The 11014-nt window shown below is 44.5% G+C and overlaps 1 protein-coding gene across 1 annotated transcript; it reads right to left on the bottom strand.

Moving 5' to 3' along the window:
* On the bottom strand, positions 1–9936 carry AGTRAP (angiotensin II receptor associated protein). Its single transcript, XM_054292146.1, has 5 exons — positions 9877–9936; positions 4051–4085; positions 3741–3852; positions 2766–2964; positions 1–750 (listed from the first exon to the last, which is right to left on the bottom strand). The coding sequence occupies exons 1-5, from the start codon at positions 9901–9903 to the stop codon at positions 644–646; spliced, it is 480 nt and encodes a 159-aa protein (XP_054148121.1). The 5' UTR covers positions 9904–9936; the 3' UTR covers positions 1–643.
* Between the last annotated feature and the right edge of the window lie 1078 nt (positions 9937–11014).

Here is an 11014-nt window from a genome sequence, read left to right as displayed (position 1 = left end):
TAACTTTTTCTAACACAGAAAAACTGTGTTCATTTTATAGTTTTCTTAGAAAAATGTAACATTTCAACTTCTGTTAAGACAATCAGCTGAAGGCAAAAGGACATTTCAAGGCACAAAGGATCTGTAATCTACATTCAACAGTCATTTTAAGTATCCTGAAGGACATTCAACTTGCATAAAAGCATCAGTTAATAAAACCCAATACCAGATCCTGGGAGCACAAGAAGTTAAATAATGCCATCAAAAACAGCACTTGGGAACTCCCAGGTGTTTCCTGGAAATATATTGCATAAAATCAGGCTAAACTGTGTTGCTTTAGGGCAGTCCATGAGCCTTTTAAAGATTGCTTGTCCAGGAGTGCTTTGAGTGGTTCTCTTATAAAGAAGAGGAAGCACAGTGGAAGACTGTAGGAGGTGCATCCATCACATGTACAGAGGATTTAGGGGGAGGGAAGAGAGCATTGGGATTACACAGTGCTTAACATGACACCTCCAAGATCTTCTGGACTTACTGCACCACCCTAACCTTTAGGCAGGCAAAAAAAAATCAGCTCTTCTCTTGTTTTCCCAGTAGCAGGTGCTGCTCAGTGGGAAGAGGAAGGCCTGGCTGGGCAAGGGCAATGTCAGTGCTGGCTGCAGGGTGCTCAGTAGGGTGGCTGGGCTGCCTTGCTTGAGGAAGGCCACTGTGGAGGAGCCTCTGGCTGATCAATGGGCTCGTAGCTGCTGCTGTCCCGGCCTGCACTGCTGACACCTGAAAGGAGATGGAAGAGAACAAGCTTGGCACAAAGAGAAAAGCACAAGAACTGAATGCTCTAGGAGAAACTAACAGCTCAGGAGCACACATTTTACCAGCTCCCCCAGCACCTGCGGTGTGTGATCCTCACTAAACAAGGGGTAAGAAAAGTCATCCTTCCAACATGCCTGTTCTTTCCTTGAGAACAGCTCTCTTAGCAGCCACATGGATGTGTGGAAAGCAAAACCCACAATACCCCATAGCAGCACAACAGGTTCCTGTAACAGTGCATTTCAGCAAGATAAAGTGTATGAGAACTCAGGGAAAAATGAACAGAGCCAGAAGCTGCAGGAGCTGTGGCTAGCTGACAGCACAGATTTAAAGGAATGCTACATCCCTGAACCATTCTTCCCAACAATGCAGCTATGCCTCAAGTGTGGTCAAATTGCCTCAAATTTGAGTCCAACAGTGCTTCTAACTCCACCATGAGCAATTTGTCTGTGCAAAATCATGTTACTGTCCAGGAGATGAGCAGGGAAAGAGGAGGCAGAGAATATTCATGGACAGCTCTTTATCTATGGGCATGTGCCATGGGGAGAAGGCAACCTGAATCACAGACAGCCACCAGACTATGAGGGATTTGTTCTAAGCAGCAAGGATGCTCCCAGGCAACAAAAAGGGACTTAATGTAGAAGGAAAACAAGACAGAGAAGGCCAGGAAAATTTCAACACTGGTGGGTTCAAAAGAAAATGCCAGATAGCAGGAAAATAAGAGGAAATTTGTTAAGCACGTTCATCACAAAGCAACACACAGTACTGAAAATCTTGTAAGAAAGACAGTTCAGGAGAGGATATGAAACTACAAAGTGTCTTAATTCCCACCTGAGAGGAGACTCTCAGTTTGGCATTGTGGTTGAAAAGAAGTGCAGGAGATGAACTCTTCAACGATTCCAATACTTTCTATACATATATTGAATCCCTATGACAAGCACAGTGAGCAGCTAATAAAAACTGACACAAAAAAGGCACTGCAGGTGACTCACGTGCCTCCTGACCCAGGAGACATAAGACATATCCATCTGGATTTTCACAGGTAGCTGGCAGAGATGACATCCACACTCCACTAGCAGAGAAGTGCAAATACCACTCATGGTTTCTTTCCATGGCTTCTCCTCCCCTGCAGGTTTCCCCCTCTTTTCAAAGGAGTGTGATCTTTGCTACCACCAAAGCTTCCAGACACTGTAATGCAGGTACACCACCTTTTGTCTGGCACAAACTTCTCAGGATGACAAACAGAACTGTGATAGGCTGCAGGTTTTGCCAGCATGAATTCAAACAACAATCCCTGGCAAACAATCAATCCCTGGCAGCTGCCCAGGCATGAATTACTACCAGGAATGCTTGGCAAAGCTGACCAAGACCCAGAATATCTAGCCACAGCCCATCCTCTCTGGCAAATCTTCCACTTTATAATTTTCAAATACAACCAGGGGAAAAATTAAGTGTCTCCAAGCTAACCCACATCAGGTAAACGTTAGTGCCATTTTCCATGTGAGGAACAAAGTCCAAAGCAATCAAGGTAAATAGGACATGTGAGGCCCACGTGGAATTAGAAATCCAGCTTTATTTCCCTCTTGTTCATAATCCAGCCAGAGGAAATACTGCCTCTACTCTCCCCCAAAAGGAAAAAAAAGGGTTGACAAAGAAAGGACACCTAAAAATTTCCAACAAACACACAGAAATGCAGGGGGAGGAGGAGAGGAAAAGACTCTCAACACCATTGTGGGCAAAATGGTGTTGAGATGTCAAAATGTCAAAATCTTCAGTTCTGCAAGGGGAGAGAGGAAGAACATAAATTTAAGTCCAAAGACACACCAGAAGGACAAAATGGGATGACAAACACGAGCAAGACAGAGCAAGCACTGTCTGCCTGGAGTGAGGGCAGAATCCAGTTGCACAGAGCTCAGGCTGATAGGGCCAGGCAGCCCTGAGGAGGTGGCCCACACTGACATGGAAGCAGAAGAAGCTCCTACCTATGTTCAAGGTGTACTCTCCTCCACGTTCCTGATACATCCGATACACCAGGTAGCAGGACAGGGGTTTGAGGAGGAGGCTGAAGATGGCCATGCCCACGCTGAACCGCTTGGCATCACTGAGGTAGTCGTGGGAAGGGTAGAAGATAGAGATGTGAATGATGTCTGTGAGGACTGTGAGCAGCAGGCCAGTCAAGAACTGGAAACAAGGACAGAGAATGGGACATGAACAGAGCAAGGGTTTAACCACTGACAGGAACAGTCAGTATCTGCTTCCTGCAAGATCTGTGTTGCACAATCATCCTTCACCCCGGTGTCACACAGCACTCTTAGTACTGCCCCAGGCAGACAGATACTCCTAGATCAATTATCTTGTATTTCATGCCTTTTCCTGTCAGATATCTTCTCATAATATATTATGATACAATATCTTCTCTCTAGAATTGATATTGTTATATAATCATGAGATATATGATTATATATATATATATATATATCTTATATATCATAAGATATTATGATACAATATCTTCTCTCTAGAATTGATATTGTTATATAATCATGAGATATATGATTATATATATATCTTATATATCATAAGATATTATGATACAATATCTTCTCTCTAGAATTGTTTATTTTTGTATGCCAATCTATTCAAGGCTCAGAAAAGGGTTTTACAGAGCTCCTCCAACTGAAGCGTATGAAACACTTTGAGTCCTCATCTGGCATTACAATTCACAACAGCAGGTTGTGAAAAAAAGGAAGAATCAAGTATGTCTCATCTCTGAAAAGAAAAATAATTGACAGTGAATGCTTCTCACCATGGTTTACAGAGTTCATAGATTTATGAACTCTTAAAAAAAAAACCAAACCCACCCAAACAGGGAGTTTCTGTATTGGGAGCAGCTGTAAATCATCACCAGCTCAAGGACTCTGCCCTCCACCCTCTTCCAGCAGCACCTTTACACTCACCATCGTTATGGCATCAAGGGAATCTCGCTGCACAATGGCCCAGATCCCCACTGCAAGGACACTGAAATTTCCCCAGGCATAGGAGACAGGCAACATGTAATTCATGCATCCCCTGCCAAATGAAAAAAAATCCAGCTCACATTCACAATAAGCCTGCAACAATTTGGTTTTATCCCTGTTCCCATACAAACACCTCACTCTTAGATTTAGGATTTTCTTGCAAACAGGGATTGCTGATTCCCAGGGAACATCCCATTCCTAGTTTGAAGGAATACCCTCTTCTCCCCCAGGCCAGACACTAATCACTCACCACACTGTGAGCAGCCAATGTACCAGAATGATAGCCTATGAAAAAAGAACAACAGACAGGAAGACAGGTTAGCATGTTGGGAGAACTCTGGGAGCATCAGTGTGAAATGGCACCATCTTGTTCCCAAGGGATGGGGGCAAGAGTGGCTTGGATGATGAAGTGAAGGGAGAGGACCCATCTTTGTTGATCAGCATCGAACTCCAATTTATTGATCTCGCTTACACACTTTTATAGTGGCGTTAATTAAGCTCATGCATATTGCAAAATCTGAGCTCATCATAGGTCACAGATCACACATTAACCCCTCCTTTTGTTTTCAATACCAGTGGTTTGTTATTGAATCCAAGATTTGTGTTCTCACCCTGATATGAAAGTTCTCCAGGCCTCCATGTTTGTCAACTTTTGCTTTCCCAAAACTTATCCAAGGACAAGATATTTACTTGTTATTAAAAACAACCTGAGAACCTCTGCTGTTTACATAAACGTGCCTGAGAACTTTTGTTGTTTACAGAAACAGGCTGTGAGAATTTGCTCCTCACAGCTGCCTTTTACTTTTCCATCAGCTGTATATGATTATGGCATGTCTGAACAAAACTCTATAAGCCATTTCTGAGCAAAATTCTCCAACACTTGGACCCATGAACCAGTGCAGAAAGATGGTGAAGCAATTGGGACAGCGAAGACAAAGCTATTTTTCTGCACATCTGTTGCTGAGTATGTCCTGTGGTGCTGCACTGTAGTCATTCACTCTTCTTGTCATCTCTGTCAACATCTGATTCAGGGACCACTTACTCTTTCTAAATGGGTTATTAATTTTGGAACTCCAGAAGGGTTTGCACAGAAAGCCAGGCAATCTGATTAACACTGTGCTAGCACAGTTTATACATGACCGATCTGGCATCCCACCACCAAAAGACCCATAGACAGCCATGCCTGCAGCTCCAAGAATTTCCCTCCAGTCCTCAGCAAATCCTTCTTTTACCTCCTTCCAGCCTGTTCAATCTCACTGCAGTATTAACAGACCTGAAGGCTTCTTCCAGCACTCTGGGAACCTGATCCTGCCAGAGCTCACAGCTTTTCTCTCCCACTGAAGCCACAAGGTTCCATTGCCACCAATGCCCTGAGCAGCAGTAAGGTAATGCTGTCACAAATTCTGTGCTTTGCAGGTGTCCTTAGTGATCCTGGTCCTTGTGTGTAATGGGACAAATCCAAGAAAAAAAAGGATCATACTGTAATAAGTGCTACAAGGATTCTCTTCACCACCACTTGCCATTTTTGTAACCAAGGAAACAAACCCTACATGTTTATTCAGAGAGCAAATAGGAACAAAAATACATCACTTCAGGCTTTTCCTACATCTACAGCCTGCTGGTCACTCCAGCAAAGGGAGATCACTCATATTTGGTCTCTAAACATCTGTGAAAGCAAGAATTTGGAAGACAGGCTCTATTAACAGCCTCACTAAAGACAGGCTGAAGCCTGGACATATCAGAGGATCCATGGGATACAGGTGCACTTTCATTTTTTCCTAGCTGTGAGAAAGGCTTCAAATTGGCATTTCTGCTGACTTTGGTATTAAAAAAACCAAACCCACATTACCAAAACCCCTCTGAAGCACACTCCCCCACCCCAAAGGAAAAAAAAAGAAAATTGGGAAATGAGTACACAGCAAAAGCCTAAGTTACTGAGTGAACACAGGAAAGCTGTATGCAGATAGGAGCATTAAGACACAACAAAAATTTAAGATCTACTGACACCCTGCCAGATTCCTTGACTTAAAACATCCCTCTATGCTCTAACTGAAAACAAAACTAGTTGCTGGAGAAGAGAGTGAAGCTGTGAAGCTGTGACATAAGTGCAGCACAGTCAGGACAGCACAGGGGTGGCCCAGCTGCTGGGCTCACACTGCTCTGCCAGGACACCACAGTGCAAATGATTTCCTGCTCTTCCTTCACTGCACTGCCCCATCACAGCTGCTGAGCACTCACAGACTTTGCTGTAACTTCCAACACTGCTTAGACAGATTTTTACTGATTAATTTTTTTAAATTGTTCATGAAAGCTTACAAAATGCTTCACCACCCCTCCCAAATTAAGTGCTTCCCCTTCTCCCAAATTATACCACACACTGGAAAAACTGCTCATCAGTAAAATGCAAGATATTCCTGGATATGAGAATGGAGACATGCAAATAGCGTTTACTCAAGAGACCATCACAACATCAGGAAAATTCTTAATTAGGTAGTATTTAATTGCATGTTACATACCCTCAAGACCCCTCAAAGCTCACCAGTTAACATAATTAGGCAGGGTGGGTTTTTTTTAAAGCTGTCTAGATCAATACTGCAGTTACTAAATTATGAAGTATGTTTAATCATCAGCATAAAGGGCTGATACTGTGAATGACTGCTGAAATAAAACCAAGATATTCCCTTTTTAGTTATTAGTCCAATTTACCTGACAGTTCTTCAGTGCACTATGGAACTAGCTGGTGGTGTTGGTATGCTTTAACATAGAAAATACAGTGTTAATGAAAAACTACAAATTACTATGTGAGATTAGTTAATTTGCAGGCAGTCTCCTGATAAAACAGCAGAAGAATTTAAAATGTTTCCATCTATCCAAGGAATTAAGTCTATAGCTAAGACAGACATACATGACATACATTTCTTCTTTTGAGAAAATAACTCCAAAGTTATTGATGAACTAGTGGTGGGAGCAGAAAATAAGAAAGGTGGGTCCTTTGTCTCCATCTCTTCTGGGAAAAAGGATGGCTATGTAATTAAAAGCACCCCATTGGAAACTGGGGAGAGCTCAGGAGAATTTCTACCTCCTCTGCAAATCCCAGCATGAGATGGAACTAATTGCCAAGCATAAAAAGAGCCTAGGTCTGCCAGGGTCTCATTAGATGGGAAACTCTTTGGAACAGGAACTCCTTTAAACATGCTTCAGCACAAGATTGCATTTTGACCAAGTTAAAAATGAAACAGTCCCAAATTACAATTATTTTCTTGTTGTATCTAAATTTCTATTTTCCAGTGAGCTCGCCTACTCTGTGAGTGACATTCACCTGAGAACACACAAAACCAAAATATGAATCTGAGTGGCCACCTGTGAGGATGCTCCTCGTTATTACAACAGAGTGATAATAATGAGAGGGCTTAAGCAGTGGGACAGGCTGCCCAATGGGGCTGACATGGCTCTGTTCTTATTTTAAAACTCAGCTGATTGTTGACTTGAGCTATTTGATCTAACTTTGCAGTTTGCCTTGCTTTGAGTAGGAGGTTTAATCACATGCCACACAGACATCTCTATTATTCCTTGCTTCTGTGACTGAGCATTTAAAAATGCCTAAGCACAAAATATGTGTTTCCAGGCACATGAATTGTAGGGCATTGTCCAGGCTTGATCAAAGTCAAACGTTGCATTTCGAGGCTCTGCATGATTATTTCAATAATCACAGGTGTCAAGCAGTCATGGCAAAAGCATGGCTGTGCTGCTTCCCCCGTGTTTTGCTGAGCATGGCTGTTAGAACTGAGCAAGTAGATCCTGTTCAATGAGCATGTTCCCCACCCACTGCAGGGCAAAGCCTGCCACCTTCATTTTACAGCTCTGCAAGGAGCTTAGAGCTACCCCAAGGCTAAGGTACTGCTACATTCTGGCACAAACACAGCTCAGTCATGCAGCTTTCTTGGAACCACTTCTATCACAAGGCTCATCTTTATAATCTCACAGAACCAGTAAGCAGATCATGCCAATGAACAGCAGCAGTGAATGTTATTTCCAGGCCCCTTCTGAGTAAGAATCTTCCCCACTTTTGAGGTATTTTACAGGGAATCAGGCCCCAACTCAGGAACAGAATAAAGTGTAGGTACAATTATTCACTCCCAATTCTTGTCTTTGCAGCTCAGAGCAGAAGTAGCAGACCTGACAACAAGGAATTTCTTAATGCTGAAAACAGTTTGCCCAGGACAAGCTCACACTTATCTAGCAAGAGATTGGGGAATGGTTGTCTGAAACAAGGAAGAAAGGCAACATTTTAGTTTTGTTGTGTTTGTGACTCATTCATTGAAAAGTCAGTGTTTTTCAGCTCACCTATCTCCATTTCCCATGGCAGAACATGTATTTCGTGTTGGCAAACTTTTAAATTAAATGCCTTTAGTTTTCACTGTTGTTTTAGCATAGGAAAAAAAATAAAATCAAGTTAAAAAACAAAGCAGAAGGCAAGATCTTTTAATCTTCCTACTGCCTTGGGAATCACACAGTAGTCCAAGCTTGTCAGAGCAAAGTATCAGCTAGTTCCCAGAATGTAATATAATCCATCCACAAGCTGGGCCTTGAAAAATCCATTTGCTTACTTGCCTCTAATGAGGGAAGTTGCTTTTCTTGGTGAACTAGTAAGAGGGGTATTCATCATTATATGAACACCAATCTTTTCTTTAATACAGCCACATGAAAGCTGTCCTGTACAAAGCTGAGATAATACTATTCTCCCATCCAACCCATAGGCAGCCTGGTCCAAGGCTACTGCTCACAGCTTAACAAATCAGCAAAAAAAGCCCTGATGTGATCTGTGATGCTTTCAGTCACTAGGGAAACCTTTAACCAAAGATAGCACCTGAACCCTGCTGTATTAAATAAGATCACAAAGTAGTGAAGCTGGGAAAGGACACAAACACCTAGAAATCTCAGGCCTCTGAAAATGTGAAAGACAAAAAAATAGAGGAAAATGTCACATGTCTGGTAGCACAGAAGACATCAGAATCAAACATCAACATCAAAAGCTAACAGTGTGATTTTAACATCCACTGGCCAGAAGCAAGAAGTGCTTCTTCCAAAAGTGAAAAATGCTACATTACTGTTTAGGTCTCTTATATTTCCTTTCTGTGGCTATCAGATATTCACTGAAATTTCCGAAGTGCCCAGAGGTGGAGCCTGCCCTACCCAGCAGAGAAGCAATTGCAGTTATGTATCAGATGATAAGCCTCAAGTAAGTGGGCTTATTTTTCCAAGATACTTTGCCTGACAAGCAAAAGCTTTGTCTCCTCAGGATCTTGTGCAGTGTTTATCTTGGCTTAGCTCTGGTCAGCTGATCCAGGAACCTCCATGGTCACTAGTTAATAACTTCAGCAATATCCCTGAAGTAGGGGCAAACTTTGGAGTCATCACCTGGTGGGTTTAATTAAGAATCACAGAATACACTGAGATGGAAGGAACCCATCGGGATCACCAACTTCTGGCCCTGCACAGGACACCCCAAGAATTCCATCCTGTGCTTGAGAGCTTTTTCCAAATGCTCCTTGAACTCAGACAGGCTCGGTGCTGACCACTGCCCAGGGGAGCCTGTTCACTGCCTGATCACCCTCTGGGGAAAACATTTTCCTGACAGCCAACCTAAACCTCCCCCCGACTCGGATTCATGGCCTTCAGAACTTCTGCAGTCTTTGCCCACGTGATAAAAAAAGCAGAAACTTCAGTTCTTCCTCCTCAGAGGGCTCCGGTTTTCCTCCTCAGAGGGCTCCGGTTTTTCCTCCTCAGAGGGCTCGGTTTTTCCTCCTCAGAGGGCTCCGGTTTTTCCTCCTCAGAGGGCTCGGTTTTTCCTCCTCAGAGGGCTCGGTTTTCCCCCTCAGAGGGCTCCGCAGCTCCAGCAGGGCCTCAGCCAGGATCTGGAGCAGACACTCGGCCGGAGACCATGCGAGAGGAGCAGGGTACAGTGAGGCCGATCCGATCCGAGCGCCCGGGGGGCTCAGCCCGCCGCAGCCGCCCCCAGCCGCCCTCCCGCTTCCCCGGCCCCGCTCCCGAGCCCCGGGGCAGGCAAAGCTCCTACCTTGAGGCTGACGGCCGGCAGCTCCATGGCAGCAGCCCCGGGACCGCCGGCAGGGCCGGGCTCGGGGACGGAGAAGGGCGGGAGGAGCCGGGACACCGCCCCCGGCCCCGCCCGGCCCCGGCCCCGGCCCGGACACGGCAGGCAGTGCGCGGCGGCTCTGGGGCGCACCGGGGTATGGAATTTGTATGGAACCCCCCATGAGGGAAGAATGATGCATCTGACTCCATCTTATCAGGCTAATTAATTACTTTATTACACTATATTATTTTATATTGTATTACATTACATCTAAACTGAATCTGCCAAGCGCTCCACTGCACTCAATCTCGTGACTGTCAGCCGACAGTCCCGACACACACACACCCTGACAGGCCAAGGAAACAGAACACCATCCCTTTGGTAAACAATCTCCATATTGCATTCTACTTTGGCACAGCAAATGATAAGAATTGTTTTTCCTTTCTCTGAGGTTCAGAGAATGTGAAACCCAGAAATATCCTGGGGGAGAACTGTGCCTTGCTTTTCTCTGTGAAGAGAAATGTGGCTACACAGGGGACCCTTGCTGGGGTTCACTGAGTTGCAGCTGGTTAGAGGTGCTCCAGTAGAGGAGACAGCCCGGCTGCTCTGCCTGACTGATGTGAACCTCGCAGCTTCTAACCTCATTAATGCCTCGAAGGTGGGTGCCACGAGGATAGTGCCAGACTCTTCTCTGTGGTACCCAGTCACAGGATGGTGGGCATAAACTAAACCACCAGAAGTTCCAGCTAAACATGACAAAGAACTTCTTTACGTTGAGGGTGGCCGAGCACTGGGACAGGCTGCCCTAGAAGGGCATGGAGTCTCTCTGGAGACATTCCAAACCCAGCTGGACACGTTCCTGTGTCACTTGCTCCAGGTCACCCTGCCTTGGCAGCAGGAGGGGGTGGCAGGGAGTTGGACTTGATGATCTCCAGAGGCACCTTCCAACCCTAACAATTCTGTGATTTTGTTTCAAAAGCCACCATTAAGTTAAAAATATGCATATATCAGTTTCTTGGCTGCAAACACCCAGCCAAAGTGTGCTGGCTCAGATCAGTTTGTTGGCTCCAAAAACCCAGCCAAACTCTTCCATCTGTTTGCACATGCAATGCAGTGAGAC

Source organism: Melozone crissalis, unplaced genomic scaffold (genome assembly GCF_028551555.1).
Source record: "Melozone crissalis strain CALT ecotype California unplaced genomic scaffold, PUWL_Pcris_2 ptg000107l_1, whole genome shotgun sequence".
NCBI classification, from domain to species: domain Eukaryota; kingdom Metazoa; phylum Chordata; class Aves; order Passeriformes; family Passerellidae; genus Melozone; species Melozone crissalis.
Note: the sequence above shows the minus strand (reverse complement) of the source record. Positions and strands in the feature narration are given on the sequence as shown.